Source organism: Solea solea, chromosome 19 (assembly GCF_958295425.1).
Source record: "Solea solea chromosome 19, fSolSol10.1, whole genome shotgun sequence".
Classification (NCBI taxonomy): domain Eukaryota; kingdom Metazoa; phylum Chordata; class Actinopteri; order Pleuronectiformes; family Soleidae; genus Solea; species Solea solea.
Genome location: NC_081152.1, coordinates 3,871,500 through 3,892,085, shown reverse-complemented (window position 1 = coordinate 3,892,085; position 20,586 = coordinate 3,871,500). Strand labels below are relative to the sequence as shown.

At 40.9% G+C, this 20,586-nt stretch overlaps 1 protein-coding gene across 4 annotated transcripts in view; it reads right to left on the bottom strand.

Moving 5' to 3' along the window:
* Window positions 1-20,586, bottom strand: part of adamts6 (ADAM metallopeptidase with thrombospondin type 1 motif, 6) — a 75,335-nt gene that overhangs the window by 4,237 nt on the left and 50,512 nt on the right. For all 4 annotated transcript variants that reach the window (XM_058617632.1, XM_058617631.1, XM_058617633.1 and 1 more), the window contains 8 exons: window positions 16,144-16,267; window positions 15,360-15,440; window positions 12,654-12,817; window positions 9,230-9,368; window positions 6,978-7,107; window positions 4,636-4,840; window positions 4,376-4,552; window positions 536-692 (listed from right to left, as the gene is read on the bottom strand). In XM_058617632.1, coding sequence (XP_058473615.1) covers window positions 536-692; window positions 4,376-4,552; window positions 4,636-4,840; window positions 6,978-7,107; window positions 9,230-9,368; window positions 12,654-12,817; window positions 15,360-15,440; window positions 16,144-16,267 — 1,177 coding nt within the window. The remainder of the gene's footprint in view (window positions 1-535; window positions 693-4,375; window positions 4,553-4,635; window positions 4,841-6,977; window positions 7,108-9,229; window positions 9,369-12,653; window positions 12,818-15,359; window positions 15,441-16,143; window positions 16,268-20,586) is intronic.

Here is a 20,586-nt window from a genome sequence, read left to right as displayed (position 1 = left end):
GTCCGTAAAGGAACAATTAGCCTACAGCTAATCCCATTAGCCAGCCTGTAAACGCTGCTCACGTTTTCCATTCAGCTTAATCGAAAGGCCCTTCTCTATGCATCTGAATAGCCATCCATCATGTGTAAGTGTATATGGAGGCCTGAGCTGTTTGGCTTTGACCAGGAGCCAGCCTCACTGGAAAGATTAATGTAGCTGGCAAAGTGTAGAGGAGTGTGTCATCCAAGTGTGTTTAGGTCATAGTAGAACGGTGAAGATGAAGATGGAGACAGTTCATAGCCTTTTCAGTCGGGCTACGCAGATACAGCACAATAGGTGCTCACATAAACCATCTGCCTTTGCATTTGAAGGCAGAGAAAGACCTGCGTCTGTCTGGCGACCGTGCCGCGTCTTTTTGTGACTGTGATGAAGACTGCGAGCCGACAGCTCGTCACACATACGAGCTGGGCCAGCGCTATTAAAATGTGATGGCAGACTCAGACATGTGCGTGTGCAGTACAGTAGAGATGGGGTACGGTGCATTTACTCGTCTTACCGTCGCCATTTGAAATGGGGGTTGCGTCACACTTGCTCTCACACTGCTGCATGGTGGGGGGCCGGAGGGACTCCGCGCAATCGTTAGACGGCTGCCCGGTGTACGACAGACACTGCACCGTCCTCATCTGCTGACCCAGGCCGCACTGCGCCGAACACTGTAACAGACGACATCAGAGTGAGACTCAAATGACATTATAAATGCAGGTGCAATTGGAGGGAATCCCCCCCCCGTTTGTGCCCCCTTATGCACCCAGATACACATTCAGATATTCTGAGTAATCCCTGCACATGCACCAATCATCCAGTCAACACTGCAGCCAGTGAGGAGAGTCCCATTCCCCTTCTCTTTTTTTTTTTGAGTGATTCAGTTGGCTGCCTCTCAGCGCTGTGTTTCCTAACTCGGAGTAGCCACGTCAAATGTTGCTCATGAGGAGTTTCTCTGCCCAAATAGGCTCATTTTTATGCTTGTGTCAGGAGTGAAACAGAACATTACCTCGTGTTTCTCTTCTTAAACCAACATGCATGAGTGAAGGATGCAGTGGAAAACAAAGTCAAAGAGGCAAAGTACTTGAGTAAAATGTCCTTGACTTTTCAGAAGTATATACAGTGCTACAGTTTAAATGATAAAACTTTCACATATGTGCATACAGTATGTGGATGTTTGTTCAAGATGGACCGCAAAAAGATGCCATATCTGCACAATGTAAGAATGTAAAGCACAGTATGTGCCTTTATGATCACAACCATGAAGGTGATGAGGCCAAAACAGCAGACACATACACTAACAAGTGCAACAACTGCAGCTGCAGGCAAAGTAAAAGGAAGTATCAGTGCTGAGGTCCACGTACATGTTTTGCTATGACTATGTGCCCTGCTTCTGACCCAGTGTCAGCTGGGACTGGTTCCAAACCTCCTGTGACTATAATCAGTATCGATAAATGACCATCATCTTGTTCAAGTTAAGACCATGTCATTTGCTGACATTGACCAGACATCAGTGCATTTAGCTCCTTTTGATTTCTTTTGATTTTACACCTTTTTCTTTTTTTTTTTAAACTGTGCAAAGTTGATCTTTTCATTCCCTCTCCAGTTGCTATTTTCTGTTCAAGCTGCAGGGAAGTCTGGTTGAAGTCCACTTCCTACATTTGGTTAATTTGAACCGAACCAAAACCTATGTTTTTAGGAGGACCAGAGTTTGCTTCTTTAATCGAACGCTACAGTTAACTAGGGTTCGGTTAAGAAGGGCTGGTGTGAACACCCTCAGACAACAGACACTCGAAACCTCTAATCCCATCGCAGTGTGGTAACTGTGGTCAGGCCGCCCTCTGCGCACCGACCAGGTACCCAACTCTCATTTAATCAGAGAGATTGCATTGTGTAAACAAGCGCACAGAGAGAGAGGAAAAAAAACACACGACTTGTCGACTTGTGCCACTGACGTCGGCTTTTTTGTTAATGCCCTAGTGTCTACACCAGCAGTGAAGGGGCAGAATCATTGATCATATCCCATCAAACTGCTGAATGAGCAGGATAATTCCCTTCTGAAACTTTTTGTGGACACTTATTTTTGTTTTCTGTCAACTCATATTGTTACCTCCGTCTAATTACTTCCTGTGTCGCATAGCACTGCTATACTGAGAAACAATAAAATGCCATTGTTGTTTAGGTTGAATAAAGAAGCTTTCTTCAACATATTTTCAACATTGGCTCGATTCCCTCTGAGAAGACAAGGCTTGATGGACTTGCCTTGACAACACAATTGTTTTTAGATACATGAAGACGTTGTTGTACTGAGCCCAAAATGTGCACCTGCATGTCTATGTCTGACTTCCATCAATGTGCCAGTGATAATAAAAACCTAAGATTGATTATATGAGTAGCCATTAAACTTTTTACAGGAGGATAAAATGAGCAATAAAGTCCAAAATAACAATTACGGAAGGTGCCAACATGCATTTGGCAAAACAACCACAAATAAAGTGGATGTCTTCATAATTAATCTTCATTGGAAGCACTGAGGTATAACACACCTGTCAGCTATCACTGTGTGTGTGTGTGTGTGTGTGTGTGTGTGTGTGTGTGTGTGTGTGTGTCCAAGTATGAGGGTGTGATGTGAACTCAGCCATCAACAAATGGCTGCCTCCTGCTGACGAAAGAACTACCAGGCTTTCTGTCACCTTCACTGATCCTCGCTGGCCGTCTCAGATCAGTGAGCCCACATGTCATCTCTTCCCAATTAGAAAGTCTTTATTAGGGCCTGCTGCCAGCCATGACAGATGGTGTATGTCAATGGCGTGACTTAAGTGGGATTTGAACCGGTTTAGGTCTGGGAGACCTGGCGTTCTGTAGCTGGCAACAAGCTTTCCTTTCTGATGCTTTGAGGGACAAGGGCCGGCAAGGGTGAAGCTAATAATTACAGCCAAAAAAACATAAGAGGTGAATGTGGGGGGGAAAGGGTTCCTCACATTCACACACACGCAAACACAGCGCTCTGCAGTGCTTGAGAAAGTGCTGCGTAAGAGCAGACTCCAGCTGTTGCTCTATGAGGTATTAACGTGGGCTTGGTGTGGCGATGAGCCCGCTCTTTGATGGTCCACGTTGAGGTTATCAGTCAGCTCTGCTTTGTTTATGGCAGCTATTGGCGCTGATTGAATTGTAAAAAAGTGCGTTATTGATGTTCGCAAACGCACACATGTGGCCGTTGGGAGGAGAAGCCAAGGGAGAGTGGTGACCTAGACTGCCTGACTCTTGACCTCTGACTTGAACAACACAGCGCTGACACTATGACATCGCCTCCACTAGAGAATGAGCGATCCTCTAAACACCAGAGCGCACTGTTTAAAAATTCCACTTTTGCTCTAAATTATTAACAAACGCTACAAAATAACAAGCCATACTTTTTGTAGATACAACTTTCCCTGACGCACGTTTTTCTGGCGTCCTCTTGCTAACATGAGTCAGCTGTGTTATAAAGTTCAACAGCTTTTGCTAAGCTCACTAAGCCATGTCAGGGTGAACCCGAGAACACTACTCCTCGCTCTTCCTCTAAATCGTGTTCCTGGAAGTGATAGAGAAGCCTGGACCGAGGCAGAGATAAAATTCAAACAGCCAGAAGTATATTACTGCCACTGATCACACACTGCAGACCTGCTGGAGCATTCACACTGGAACACACAAGCACAGCCTCTATCAGAGCAAGCACACACACACAGAGAGAGAGACAGACAGACAGAGAGAGAACTCGGGTGTATATTATCTAACCCATTCACGAGCACATGGAATATATCTGTGCATCATTTGTCTCTTTCATTCAGCCTGTCCTTTAAAATAAAAAAAAAATAAAAAAGTGCCTTTTTTTAATAGACATGAAGGCAGGCTTAGACTTTTTTTGTGCGACTCATCAATAATTCCATAACTACCTTTAAGCCTAATGTAAATAAAGTGATTGGACCGGGCCCGTTTCAGACAAAAGTCCATAAATGATTCATGCCAGTTGACGTCATTTCAAGTTCTTTGAGCCAAACACAGTAAAATGAGTGAGTGAATTTAAATGCCATTTTAAAATAGCTTTATTAGCTTCATCATACAATGTAAACATTTAATATATAGATGCATAATGAGTAAAAGTAAGTGATAATAAGTACAAACTAATAAGTGTATATTGGGGGCTACAATTTATGACAGTACAGTGAACGCAAAGCACAGGCTATTGAAGCCGTCCGCGATGAATTCTATCCTTTTCAAACATAAAATGAACCCACAAGGGTGAGATCCATCTCCCTGGATGGACAGAAGGTGCAATACAGTAGATGTCAATGTAAAGGAAGTACCGACTTACCTGTCCCCATTCACCAGGGATCCAGCGAGGAGGAGGACAACGTCCTAAACTGCAGCGGATGCGGACCGGAGGCTTGTTGTGGCTCGGGCAGTGGGCGGGCGGGAAGGTCTTCGTCAGATCGCTGCTCTTACACAAGGCAATGCGGTGCTTATAGCCGGGGCCACATTTAGGTGTGCACTAAAGAGGGACAAAGACATGTGAGAAGAAGAAGATGGTACAACAGTACTTCAGGCTGAGTACTTTTCAGAATATCCTCGTACCTCAGACCAATCCAGAGTGACCCACTTTGGCGGGCAAGACTGGTTGTTGCAGGATTCTTGTTCAATGGGTCGGTGAGTCAGACAGTGGGTGTCCTCCAGCGTCTCCTCCTCAGCGGGACCAATCTTCCTGATACACAGCACTGTCCTCGTCCTTATCCCACCGTCACAGGTCTTCCCACACTCTGACCAGTCACCTATAAACCACCTGTAGAAGAGAAGCATCTTAAAAGAGGACAATCAAAGTGAAACGCTCCACTGTGAGTGTTTTCAATGTGGTTCCTTCAGCATGTACATACAGTGGTCACCTGACCTACTGAAGCAACCAGCCAGTTTGATGCCCAGGGACATTCTGGTGACCAATTCTCACACAGTGTCCACTGGGATTGGCTCCAACTGGCCCATGAACCCTCAGGGGATAAGTATTACAGATACTCAATGACTGATTGGATGAATGAATGAATGAGATATTGTGTCCTGGTGGACAGGTGTTGCAGATTAAGCTTTAGTGTCAAGTGATGGACCATGCCACAACAGGCCGCTGGGCTTCTGACCTCCACAAGATTTCGCCCCAGTGTTGTCCAATCCCCCATCAACACCCTTCAGAACGAATATCATAAAACTGCCCAGACAACAGCAACTCCAAACACATCCAGCCTGTGAGAGATTACATCATCTGGAAGAATGTATACAGAATTAACAACATGTTCAAACATCTGTTAGCTTTCATTACTCCAGCCTATAAAACCGGGGCCTATTCTAAAACAATCGTGTTTACACGGTCTCCTTTTTTGCCGGCCTTTCCTGAGGCTGCATGAGAGCGTTTGTCTTTCTACACAGACACAGATGCCATGTGTGCAGTGTAACTCAATGCACACATACACCACCACAGCTTTCAAGTATTAACGAAAACAAACGAGATACCGCGAGTCTGTGACCACCGAATACAGATGTTAAAATAAATAAGCCGTGGACCGTAGGCTACTCTATGAAAACAAATGACCACTTATACAGTAGATTTATGAAACTATCAGTTACTTTGGCTGAAAGACATCAGCACTCATTTTCATGCACAAATAATTGTTAGATGGTCTGAAACTAATTAATGCGATGCATTCACTCCCTCTTTTTCCAGGCGTGATTGAAGTGAGCCTGGCTGCGTTTCCAGCTATGGCTCGGGCTTCACGGACATTTGGCCACCGAGTGCAAATTCATATTCCACCTGTATACGTGTATATTACCCCTCCAGGATGGACAAAGAAGCCAAAACAATCAAACACAGGTGGTCATTTCCAAGGCTCTTATTGTTGGCACCAGGCAAACATTGAAAATAGTTAACATATGCAGTTATAAATCACTGCACTTTTATTTTATTATTTTCTTCCAAACACATTTTACAACCAGGGCTCATTGAAGGTGAATTAATATCACCAGTCAGTCTTGTTTTATGGAGGGTTTTCCTTTTGAAAGCATTAACTTAAAGTTGCTCTGCTCAAGTTTTTTTTTTTTTTTTTTTTCATATGAACAGTGGATCAAATATCTGCATAGTGTGAAAAGGTGCAGGAACAAACCAATAGAGAATCATCAGTCAATGCACGTTCCCTCAATACTTTGAAGCCCATCTCTTAGGACACTGCTTTGGTTTTACAGCATGAAATTTGACTGTTTTGGTTTAGTCACACCACTGTCATCACAAAGATGGTGTAGTTTATAATATAAAAGTTTATAAGCAAGCTGCACTCAACTTTTGGGGATTTCTGATGATATTATTCTGTCTCTTGTTTACTCTTTGTGAACAGAAACACTGAAACTTTATTTGCATGCCACGTCCTCCATCTGAAAACTATCAGATGTGACTGGGAGTGTTTGTGTGTATACAGCAGTAGAACAGGGGTGGGTCGGGGCAAGAAGCATTTATCCAGTCAAACTGCTGAATCGGCTACAACAAGTTTTTTGAGCAGTAGAATTCACTTCTGAATCTTTTTGTGGGTGCTTTTTGTGGGAGTTTTCAGTCAAAGCTGTTTGCAGTAATTTCATTTGACTTTCTCAATGTTGCTGTCTGTCTTGAATTTGATAGACCTTTATATTTAGAAGTTACACACTACAGTTTTAATGGTAATGTTGTTGATAATTCATTGATTAAATCATTTATAAAAAATCCCTTATCTACGCACTGTGTTTCAAATGTAAAGAGTTTTTTTGTGGAGTTTTTCCTCGCTCAGAGTTAGGGTCTAAGGATAGCCCATCTGTGTTTGTGATGTTGTGACTTGATTCGTTATATTTCGGTCAGATTTTGGAGCAATTACCTAGAGAAAAATAATCTATAAAAGTTTAGTGATACGTACTCTGGGGGACACGGCTCAGTGTTGCAGTCCCTCTGTTTCTCTGGAGGTTTGCTGTCTGGGTCACAGTAGCTGTTCTGCACCACAGAGTTGTCGTCCAGCCTCTTACACACCACCTCCTGCTTTTGCGAACCTGCAGGAGGAGAAAGAGAAGGGGGGAGACTGATCAATAGAGCAGCACTGGGACTCAGCTGATCTCGCACATTAAATCACTCGAGAAACATGGAAGCCAGCCGTCGTGTTGAGCGCTGTGTTTGAGCGGACATGGTATCACTTTCAGTCTGTAGCAAATCCAGACATGTAAATTCCTGATTCTTTGCAGGATATCTTGGCAAATCACTTTTACAGAGCAGAGAGCTCTTTACTTTGGCTTCTAAAGGAGAGAGTGAGGGCTACTGTATCGGTGTCACAACTCCCACTGTGTGCATGTATGTGTGTGTGTGTGTGTGTGTATGCCACAGCAATTCAGAATGGGTCTGTTTGGACCCTCATGGGACATATCCCACAGCAGACTTGTCTGGCAGCTGTAATGAGATATGGATGCATGCGTACGTCTGCACGTGTGCCTGTGTGTGTTGCGTGTGTGTGTGTGTGTGTGTAGTATAGAAAATCTACCCATCTGTTGTTGAAGTGAGTAACAGTTTGGTGTGAACCATAAGGGTAAAGCAGTTTCAGTTGTAAGGCTGTCAGAAGGTGTTTTTCATAGGTTTTATTAGAGCAGTGATATATTAAACATCGCTTCACGATTAGCTGAGCTGGCTGCATCGAATGGGTGAATGATTTAAATAAAGCGTTACTGATTTAAGCCTCCGTGCGATCACAGACACATGGTAGACACAAATTAGATCGTTTGGATCAACAATGCACAGGCATGTTTATGATGCTGGAAGGCCGCGTGTGTGCTTCTCCATCTAAGGAACGACTTCAAACCTCTGCTCAGGACTTGGAAATACTTCCTCAGAAAAACCCACATGCTTATTCAGTCATGCTTTTACAAAATATTACAAACCCATCCAGGCCACGCTTGACAACTGGGAAGAAACACTGTTTATTGTTACATGAAACCCATTGCTTTTGGGCTAAAAGGTTTGGCTTAGTCATTCTTGAGGCTCTGGTCAACATTGCAGTGTGGTTTCACATTTTGCATGTTTGACTTTGTAGGACAAGCGCTCTGGAAGAGTGGCCGCATCTGTGTGCAGCTCTGGTAAACCAGAAGCTATGCAGAGCAGCTCATTCACAGAAATTACACCTTATTCATTACTCTGGCTAAAATGTGGAAAATATACATATTGACTTTATTAGAAGGGATGAATCTCTGGGCTATAAAGTAATGATTTTGGAAACCCATCTCAAATTATGATACTGGGTTTCCACACACTGCTCTTCAGCATTTGTGGAATTATTGGTTGGGGGAAGATTTATAGAATGACACACACACACACACACACACACAGAGGGAGACAGAGATGAAGTACAAAATATTTGAAAGGGTTAGAAATATTCAAAAAGACTTTTAAACACCCGCAGCATGTTATGGTATTCAACACCAAAATGCTTGGAGAGCTATTATTCAAAAAAGCCAACTGGCCACTGAAGCTCAGCAGAAGGTCGACACTGAGAACGCAGTATTCTTCTCTCGCAGAAAAATAAACTTTGATAATGAAAAGTTATACAACAGTTTTCGAAAATCAGTATCTATGAAGAAAGAGGGGGGAGAAAGTCATATTGTATGTCATGTAACAGGCAGCCAGACTACACTTTGCTTCTACTATCAAGTATAATGTTAGAACCTATAATAAAATAAATAACGAATGATGTAACACGAGAAATAAGGTGGGTTGTTTCTGCATTTAGCAGCTGTAATAGTTGGGTTATAGCAGATGCTTTTCAATCAAGAGTAATTCAACATATGAAAGATCATCGGTAAAAAAGAGCAGCAAGTGTAAATGTTTCACTTTCGACAAACTGCATTTTCACGCACCTGTTTAATGAAAGGTTTCCCTGTCCTTCATGTTTTAGATGTTTCCTACACACCTGATTCAAATGTGACCAAGCTCTGCAACAGCCTGATAATGACTCAATCATTGGACTCAGGTGTGTTGGAGCAGCGAAAAAAATCTAAAACATCAAAGACCACAGGATTGAGAAACCTTGTTTTAATACATTGCCAGTTTATGCACCAGACAATTAAATTAAAGTGATTATAGATAAATTAAAAAAAAGTACAATAGAAGAAGCTCGCTGTGCTGACTCACCTCCAGCGCAGGTAGATGAGCATTCAGACCAGGGCAGGTGGTGCCAGGAGAAGCCCACCTCATTGTCGCCACTTCCTGTGCGCTGGATGGGCACATTGAACTTGTAGCGTATTCCCATGTTCTGTTCCTGGAGCAGGATCTGAAGTCAATAATACAGAGAATAAAATGTGAGGAGAAGAGGGGGAAAAAAAGCTATGATAGGGCATGAAATGATCATATACTGGATGTGTCTAAAACAGAATCAGAATTTATTGCAACTTCCAAAAATGCATTGAGCAAACATGCATGCAAAATACCACACATATCAGACATGAAAAAATACAGGAACAACACTTTAGAAAACACACAACAGACAGCTATTTAAATATTATAAAGGTGCTAGTACTTGTTTTATGACGTGTGCTCGCCTCTCTATTGGCAGGTAATGTGAATTTTGACTGGAGTGCATGTTTAGAGTGGCGTTTGTGTTAAGATGAGCCGACACTGACACTGACTCATAGAGATTAAGTTGTGCTCTGTAAATCTGGGAAATTTGAGAAAACTCCACATCATGTGTGATGCGTCTTTAACGGTTAATTTCTTAAATGAAAATAATTATCAGCAAATATTATAAATGATGAAATATTATACTAATTTGAATTGTATATTGTTACACAGTGTAGAATTGATTAAATCAATCAATAAATTATTCTTTTCCACAAGCAGGTCAGTAGTCAAATATACGGTATATTGATTATGTTCTTACCAATTAGTGAACCTCTGAATAAGGGCTGCAACCGATTCATTTATAGATTATTCCTAAATTAATCCCTTTGTCGTTTGATCCATTAAATGTGACGACACAAGTCAATCAGTGTCTGTGAATGAGTCTCATCGAGTTGAAGAAAGCTAAAAATCTGAATCTTTCACATTGCAAATAACAATATGACCCGCTGATAACATTCATGTATTGATGACTATAATTTTAAACACAATTTAAACAGATGAGTAAGATGAGTGAGGACCTGGTGGCCTTATATTAGTCTGCTGGATGCAGAAACCGAGGAAGTAAAGCACAGCCGCAAAGAAATAGCTGGTGGTCGAGTGGCCAGTGGCTTGTGTACTCCAGCCGCGATGTGTGGTCTGGTATTTTCAACGTTCATGTCAAGGCAGAAACCACCGGCTAATACAGCGAGGAAACGGCGGAACATGTCATGAAACCCATTATAGAAATAAGTGCATCTGTGGTGTTTAACATGCACACACAAACCCTTCACACAATAACGTAGAGAGGACGCACACAAAACCAAGTCACACTGTGTTTGCACTCATCAGTGTCTCCATATAAATAGCTTTCAACCCCAAACCACTGGCTGAGGGTGAGCTAAGGTTAGCACCCAGATGTTGAGTTTAAGTGGACTTAAATACACAGCAGCAGGATAGAGCTGCAGAGCGAGAGGAGGCACTTCTACCTCAGGTGAGTGGTGAAGACGGTGAGACTGAAGGTGTCAGGTGGTCTCATGCTTGTCCACTGACAGTTTGAGAAGGTCCCGTGTGAGGAAACAATGGAAATTGTAAAGTATTCAAAGAAATTGTTTTTGAATTGAATGCATTGGACACATCTGTTTCTACTTTGTTTACTTACATGAAAGCACCACAGGGTTCCTTTAAAGGGATAGTTTGGGTTTTTTGAAGTAGGGGTAAGGTAATAAGGTACTTGTGCAGTCAAGTGTGTCACATAAATCCACATCTCGGTTCGGTTTTTGTGAACTGAAATAGTGTAACTTAAATTATTTGTATGCTGCAACCTCCATCTGCAAATGGGCTCTGTCAAGCAATACTATCAGACCTGACTGTCCTGTCAAACAGCTGTAAAATTGGGTTTGGGTTTGTGTTACAGTTAAGGGTTAGACATTTATTTGTGATATGATCTATGTCCTATGAGTGCCCTGACAAAGAATGCTGCACAAACATGTGTGTGTTCCAAGGATTGTTCCAGGTGAGCACCTGAGTCAGTTTACACAGTCCCAGGGTTAGGGTTCGGTTTGGGTTTGGGCCAGTAAGAGTTATGGTTAAGGTTACTCTCCTGACTCCTGAAACCAGACTGTGTGTGTATTGGGGGTGTTTTATGTGAAGCAATATGCATTACATTTTATGAGCTATACAAATAATGTTTGTTTGTTTGATTGATCACTGCCTCTTTTGGAGTGGGAAATGGGAAAACATTGTGATTTCTGTCTTCTTCTTTTTTTTACTGTTAAGCAAGATATAGGCCCTATTAAAAAAAAGATCATCAATGTTCTAACTGTATATTTTCACTATTATTGTCATGTTATCAGAAAACCCCTTTCCTGGGGAACTATACTTTCTTCTTGTATTATCCAACATACATAAGCGCAACAGCACCAAAGCTGTTATGACATTGCAGATGAGCTGTTTGGGTTACACTTTCAAAGGGCTGCTTAACACACTGGTCACACCTTGTATCTCATACAACCCCACTTCAAAAAAGACCAATAACATTCTCTTTAAAGAAAGAAGTCTGCTATGACTTTGAAGGATGAAAACATCCCATCTCTGAACTTTGAATGCTGCCTGTGTCGCTGGCGGCGAACAGAAACTCAACAGAAATCTGATAAGACTCAGGTCGCTAGAAGAGGTTCAGGGTCAGATCTTAAGTGTTTTTGTGTCAAAACATTTTTACGACACTAATGTCTACAAAGGCTCTGCTGGTGTTTTTAGAGTCTGCTGCCATGCCACACGGATGCAAACTAATTAAAAACTTCACTAATACTAGGGCATGAGAGTTTCTCATACTCAGTATCAGTTCAATACTTCAGTTCTCAAAAAAGAGCAGCAGAGAGAGATGTGTTGCTGTTGTCATGTGACCAGAACATGAGTGAGGGTAAACACAGTATACAGCAGTGATCACGTCAGCTCTGTGGACTAATTTTAAGATAAAATAAGTGTTATTATTATTTCATATTTTTTGGGAGATTGGGGTACATTGTTTTCTTCATTTTAAATTGATAATGCACCATTTTAACATGCAGTAACATGTAAATAACTGCCAGATATTTAAAGTTATCCTGGAAAAATGGACAAAAGCACTTACTCACAGGACATTTTCTGACCCTTTTATGGTTAAAATAAGCAAAAATGTTTAGGCTTAGGTGTTAAAGGATTAAACAACTGAAGCATTATGTTTTTGTAATGTGTGATTATCACCTCACTGTTTAAAGGGGCTAATAAGATTGTATTGGACTGATATCTGTATTAATACTCAAGGTTGTGATATCAATATTGGACACAACAATGTGGTATCAAATCATCCCTATAATCTTAATAATATCATATGTTAACTTTAAATTACCCAGGGTTTGTTGAGGGTCAGTGAGCAGAGCTTAAGAATTCACAGTGGGGGTAATAAGAAATACAGTATTACCATGACAACCAGGTTTTCAGTGGTGGCCCCCAGCGCCTCTAAAGACTCCGGTTCGTCAGAGGGTCTCTTGTAGTGGAACACCGTCCCCGCGATGTCAAACTTCCTGGGCCAGTCGATGGTCCACGCTCCGTTGATGTAATAATCATCCCTTTCAGATTTCAAAGCTAGGTAATCACAGAAAGCAAGAAACCCTTTGAGAAAGCTGAAATCAAAAGCAGACAGGAACGGTAGCTGAGGCAACAGGTGGAGACAATCATTTTGGTGTGATGTCATTGCCGTCGTACGTCTTCATCATCATCAACATCAACATTCACAGCCCTCCCCTGATGCTGCCGCTGACAGCAGGCTGAGCAGAAACACACAGCAAACTAAGACGTCCACGTGCACCGACACGTACAATACGTCTAATTTAGGAGGAGAAAGAAAACACACCTCAGGTGAAAGCCTGGACGAACCTCGTGAATACCACTCTGTCTGGTTGTCAAAACAAAGGTTGGTCTCCAAGCACAACAGATCTGAAAATATCCACTTTCTCTGCATTGAAATGGGGCCAAATTGGGGAGAAACAATCCAACTGCTCGCTGTGCTGTCTCTCTGGCTCATGCTCTCCAGACTCCTCTCTGCTGTATTTACGTAGAGTAGATGGGCAACAGTTTACTCATCCTGAACACATCACAATCCTCCTCTCAATAAATTCCCTTTCAGCACATCTGGCACGGATTGAGAGCATTGTGATTTTGTTATATTGAACTGGCCTGTTTACACAAAGCCTTCACAGGACTTGCACCAAGTTTTCTATGGTCTCCTTTGGTTTTCACTTTCACAAAATACAAAATGTAAAAATCTAAAGTTTGCTGACCTAAATAGCAAGGACTAAGACAATGCTACAAAATAAAACTATTATCTTTGTCACTGTGGTCAGAGATGACGTTCATGACAAAGTTACACATTGATTAAAAGGAAGAAAGTGAGTTCAACAGCCAAAATTGTACTCTTTAAACTTTGATATATAGGCATCATATCCTCCATAATCCTGGTGGAGCAGGCAGCTGTCACCAAGGCCCTATAAATCTGATGCAGCTCTGTGGTTCAAAATGTAATTTAAGCCCTCCATCAACACCGTCCACAATAAATTAAACACACTCTCACATGTCTTTCTCTTGTTAATGAAAAGACACAGAACTGGCTTAATTGAATCGTTGTTTGATGGCTGTTTGATTGTTTTGGTTCTGATGCTGCCAGTGTAGCAAATACTCTTTGTTTAGTCTGGAAGCGAATGGATGAGTCTGGTGCCAAGACTATCCCACACATGTATTTAGCTGTGTGTGTGTGTGTGTGTCTGTGTGCGTGCATTTTATTTTTTTTACAAACCCTGTTTTAAAGATCCACATTAGGTAATATGGGATTAACTGATGGCACTTTCTAATTTTTCAATTGACAAGGAAATCCCAGGAAATGTGGTTGACACAGAACGGAACACATAATATGAAACAGCCTGATGTTGCAAATCACACTGCAGTGGTCTGCTGAGACGGATGGATAAATGATGAAGCAAGAGTCAGAGTCTGCAACTACGCTTGCACCTCCGTGAGGCTGCACTTTAATTAGAAACAGTAGGGTTTTGAGATATATGCTAATTTTACCAACTTAGTTTAGAGCTTACTAAATCAAGTAACTAACTTGTATTAGCGCTCACAGAGTACTGTTGTCATTTAGTTCTGCAGATGCAGTGTTTGGTCACAAACAGTAACAGATCCAATGCTGATCCGCCCAGCAGTTGTGGAGTCATGTCACTTAAAACCACAAATGTCAACCTCAATATAGAACAAAAGATAAACTAAAGGCTAATGTCATTAGGATCCAGTCTCCAAGGAACATAAAAGTCTATACACCATCCAGTAGATGTTTAACTGGAAAGAATGTTTTTACCCATTTATGGCACTTAACCAAAATGTGCTTGAGTGTAGTCATTAGTGAATATATCCTCTGGGACGCATGAATATCTGTGCCAAATTTCATGCTAATATGTCATAATTGTCAAGCTATGTACTAAAAAGCAAAAATGTTAACCTCATAAATAGGTCACTACAATCATTCTCTGAGGGCCGTAAATGTCTGTACCAGTAACTTTAAAGATATTTTGCTTCAAACCACAAATGTCAACCTTGAGTAAATGTCAGGGGATTGTAAAAATCATTAGGGTGTATCCTTTGGGGACACTCAAAACTGCATGGCAATACTAAGAACTCCAAAAAATTAAAAAGAAATTCAATATGAACCTGTTTGTTGCTCTCTGAAGATGGTCATGAGAATATCACATATATTAGGATGCATCTGCTGGGGACCTTGAATATATATATATTTTAAATTCATAGTAATCATAGTAATGCATACGTTTGTGGCTCTAAACTGAGGGTCATGGGATTACCTAAGTCATTTGGATGTATCTTCTGGGGACCCTGAGTATGTAAGCAAAGTTTTGTTTTCGTCATGTTTGTGGCAATGTATGGAAGGTCAAGATATCATCAAGGCCAGTAGGTTTCATCCTGTGGCAGCCATGGCAGTCGTGGGCAGTCCATCCAATAGAAATTTCAGTCTGGACTAAAGTGGTCCCACCACTGGTATGGCTAATTAGAAGGCAGTGCATTAAAACAGATTTTAATATCATTATTTGTGTGATTGTGTCATTTCAGGGCCATTACTTACCAATATAATTCTTGGACATGGCGACTTCTTTAATCTCGATATGAACTGATCCTTTTGGGATGTGAACCACCTCCATGTAGCCTGCAAGACAAGGACGCACCCAATGTCTCATTCCCATGTGACATCTTTCCCATTGCAGAGGAGACGGAAAGTCTTGTATCTTTTAAGGTAAGAGTACGTATAGAAAAAATTCCAAAACACCGAAAAAGGACAAAGCAGGAGGACAAAATAACCCCTTCCCTCTTCCTCCATACACACACATGCACTCACAGTATTTTTAGATGGTTTACTAGCCATACCATAGAAGGAGAAATATGTTTTCTCTCTCTCCTGGTCTCTATAGATGACCTCAGGCTACAGCCAACACCGAGCCCCTATCTCACTCCTAATTTCTTCACTCCATGATGTAATTAATGGGGAAAATATTATGTTTTGATCTATATTCTGACAACATAATTCTAAATAGTCAAAAACATATGCTCTGTGGGTGAGTGACAAAGGTGAAAAAGGCACTTTTCCATGAAAGATTATCCTCCTGGCTTCGGGAATGGGTTGGAGTTTGGACAAAAGCTGCTTGGCCAGAAAGGACGGTGAGTTATTTTGTTTTCTTCACTGTCATCTTCGCTTTGACACATGTGCTCATCAAACCAAAGCAAACTCTCACCTTCTCCTTTGTCCAGAATGAGTGAATCAAAGACGCCTGAAAGCTGCTGGAGCTCTCACAGACAGCTATATCTAAGCCTCTCATCCTGAAACAGCTCGTGTGGAGTCAGATGTATTTTACCTCCTCGGGGTAAAGACTCATTGAAGAGTCCCTCTGTGGCCTCACAGGTGCTGCCGTCCCCTCCACACACGCGGCATCGATCTTCTTTAGCATCAGATCCCAGGGTGTTGTCGCAGCCGACATGCTTGAGAACGAGAGTGACAGTGGATTCAGGATTTGGATCATTTAGCACAATTTTAGTGTAATTTGATGTTACAAATATCTTGAGGTCAGATTTCATAGATATCATCCGCAGTAACAAAAGTGACACATAAAATATATAACTGAGAAGTGCACAAACTTCTGGCAACACTTAAAATGCCAACTCTAAGATGTTTTATAGAAATCAATTTAAGTTATAATACATTTAACATCGTGATGCTAAGCTAACTAGAATGATATTAACTGTACAGAGATGAGACTGGTATTAATCCTCCTTGTCAGCAGTCAGTAATTCAACTTTCCTCAAGGATGTGAATCATATTCTTAACAATCACAACTATCCTTAAAAGATAATGAACCATTTTCCTAGAACAGTTCTGCCAACACAAATTGCGACTGCTGGCTGGAATTATTTTGGGAGAATTTCCAGAATACAATCTCCTTTTCTTCATTTATACAACATCTACACAATTTAATTTAAACTCAAACACATATTGTTTTTATATAGAGAGGTTTTTTGTCTGAAAATTGAATCAAACAGTGTAGGACAAGTCTTTTCCTGTAGATTACAATTGTGTATATAAGTAACACACAGTAAAGTCATCCAAAACAACTGATAAAGACAGGGATGAAATTTCAGTTTTTAAGATGTTTACATTGTTTTTGTTGCTTGATGATTTTCAGTTTGTGTGCATTTATACTTTAAGACCACTTTTATCCCCAGACTTACTTTCATAAGAAATTCTGTATTTGGGAACTGTTTTAAAAGTTCTTCTTGAATCTTGTATCAGAATCAATGGGCCTGAGAACCACAAACTGCTAACTATTAAGAAACAGATGGACACAATGTTGTTCTTGTTTTATATTTGTTGACAGCAGACTAAAAAACGATGGCAGTCTTCAGACATTATATAATATACTTACATCTGTAACTGCTAACTACCTCACAGACTTTTAGTTGTAGATTATTGCAGAGCTCAAGTATTTAAACTTCCAAGTGCCGCAGATATTTAAAAAGAAATGTTGGCTTACGACAAGTTTTACCAAATGGAGGACATTAAAACCTAATCTGTGCTAAATCTGTGATTGCTTCATCACTTCATTACTTTCTCAAAACTTCCCGGTGCTCCTTTGTGTTTCTATTGTCGACACTAACAGAGCAGGGACACACTGAAGCATTTGCTATATGAAACTATTCGTTACATGCTCATCTAAGAGTCAATGGTTATGTCTATAAGCGAGTATTCTGTACATATAAGAATACAATTACACTTGTAGTTTTGCAGTTGTTAAGTGCAATGACGGCGAGGGTTGGGGGGATCTTTGTAGGAGATGAAGGAACATTGTGATGATGCTGAGAGCTACTGCATGATTGCACTCCTTTGCAATAAAAATTGTTGAAACAAATAAAACAAATCTGCTGGTCAAGGTGATCTAAAAATATTAATCAGCTGTGGCGCTAAACTAGAACAGAAGCATTATCTCAGTAAAAATAGAAACTAGTAAATGCATGTGACGGACACTGATACAGTTCCAGTATATAAACTGTGTGTGACCGTATAAATGGGAGGATCACTCTCTTGGACACTTACACTCATCCTCTGGACCTCCCAGGTTCTTTCCATCACTGTCTCTCTTATCTCTATGTTATTTGGATCTCTCTATCTCTCTCTCTCTGTCTGCACAACATAGTAATTTTTAGTATTTCTAATATATTTCCAAGCAGCCAGTGTTCCAATGATTTATCACAGTGTGGCAGTGAACCCAGCAGAGAGCCAGCCTTCTGAAATAAAACAACACACCGGTTTCATACTGGGAACAAACCCTGCAATGCTCATTTGCGAGGGAATATTGCACCTCCCAGAGCTCACCCCCACATCCTGTTGTGTTTTTTTACAGTAATCAGAGTAATGTTGCCGGCATGGACACAACACCAAACAGGAATCAAATATTACGGTCAGGTAGAAGTCAAAGCAAATACTTAAAGTGAAGAACCAAAAAGTTATTTCAGCTGCACACACTGCAAAGGGATTTATGCTCATGAAAACAAAGACAGCACAAAGTGCCAACAGTTTTTTGGGGGTTTTTTTCTGCCTTGATATTAAATCAAACACATCTAACAAACCATTATTCAACAAAAACAATTATTTTGTGTTTTATTTATCACAAAACAATCTTGGTCAGGGCTGCAGTTCCATGATAAGAGTCAAACTGAGCAACACCAGTCACTGGACCACAATCAGACACAATGAGGCCTAAGGACTGATTGTTATTCAGTGTAGAACGGTTTTCCAGTTTTCTGTAGTCGTGTTTACACAGTCTTTATCTAACTGTTTCATCAGAGATAAAATCTCAAGACACAGAGGCTGAGGAAACTCCTGCTAGTCCAAATAATGTGGAGCTTAACTGTAACTCCAGCTTCAATTTGACTAAATATCAGTCACAAACAATCACAAGAGGCCATCAGTGATAATGTCAAACTGTCAGGGCTGTCGATGCATAAACACTTTATTACCTCTGACATGTATTTCACATCCAAATTATTCAAAGAACTGGATTTCATTCGGTGCGATACGAGCATTTTTGTAAGTTGTCACTTGTGTTCTGTATAAAGAAATGAGATTTTAATCGATGAGATGGAAATCTCACTGATTAAAATAAATCCAAACAAAATCCAAAGAGAGATTCAGAAGAAGTGAAAGTTCATTTGTGACAAATGAACATGAAACAGTAGTGTGAGAATAAGCCTACTTACATTTATTTAAAGTCCACTTAACATATTTTTCCAGGGCTTTCAATCACACCACACAACCTTTCTCATTGGCTAGTTTTTTGCTCAGTTGTTATTATGTGACCTGGGAATGGAACTTAGGTCACATGACAACTTATGTCTCCACTGGAGGAGGACAGTGACATTTTGTATAAAGACCCATAAAAAAATTCAGTGTCAGTGGATTTTGTTAGGCCTCCATTGTCAAGCAGTATTTGCAACTGTCCCTTATTTGTTGTGTTCCAAGTCATTCTTAATAAACTAAAACATCTTCAGTTAATTTTTCCACTACTTCTAATGTTGGCAGTCTGGCGACCACATGAAGAAATGGTTTATTACAGGACAACTTTGGTTTTAGTTTCATAGCTCTGGGCATTAGTTCTATCAGATACGATGACAGTTAAATCCTAAGATTTGGACAAAGTCAGGAACGTTGCAACAGGCAAGGCAGGCAGGCCGTTGCTTTGGGCCCCAAGCTGAGAGGGGGGGCCCCCAAGACCAGCTGATTACATAAGTCCACAGCAATGATAATCCTGTGAGAATCTCTATATACCAAAGACTGCAATGCTACTAGTTTGATGTAAAGATTACTTAAGTTACAGTATGAACCATGAGAGGAGCTGGAGTCAAGGCAGGTTACACCTTGGACAGGTCAATTTTGAGTGTTCACTCAGGCTAATCCTGATGCAAGCATGTTTTTGGACAGTGGGAGGAAGGTGAGAGAACTCATGTGCACATGCAAACTCCATACAAAAAGGCACATGGTCGAGCCCAGATCCAAACCGGTGACCTTCTTGCTGTAAAGCAACAATGCTAGCCACTGCTACTATCACTTAAAACAAGAAAGGCATCAGGTTTACAGAATAAAGGTGTTAAAACCTGAAGACGTTTGGTATTTACCTACAACAAATTCTGGGATATTCTAAATCTGTACACTATTTTCAGATAATTACATAATATTATTAACACAAAGCAGATTCCCTCTACGAGGCCTCTAAAGTCTCTCTGAGAGAATGACTTGAGCATGTGCTTGAATGAAAAGATCTGGGACATAATCTTGAGCAGAATTCATTCCTCTTCCATCAACTCCAGGCGCTGTATCATCCGGTTTAAACCCGTACATCAGACCCACTGGTCTAGTGTGAGACAGAGCAAAGTTTTTCCTGATTGTGACCCAACATGTCCTTGATGTAAATTTGAACCAGCCATTCTCTTTCACTGGCTTTGGTTTTACTCTGGGCTTGCTAATTTTTGGGGGACAAATTTTAAAATGCATGTCAGACAATTTTAAAACTGGTGTTTGTCCCAAACTCTTGATGTCTCTGTTCGGCGTAATTCCAGAAAAATTTACACCTCTGCAAAGCCAGACTGTTGCTCTTACAACTCTCCCAGCTTGGTGATGCATTGGAATTTGGCCTCTGCCATTTTACTGTCAATGGCTGTGGGATGTTTTATGTAATGTTAAAATTGAAGAAAATCAGTTTAACACCAGACACAGGCATGATCTTTTTTTTTGGGACCCTTCTAAAAGA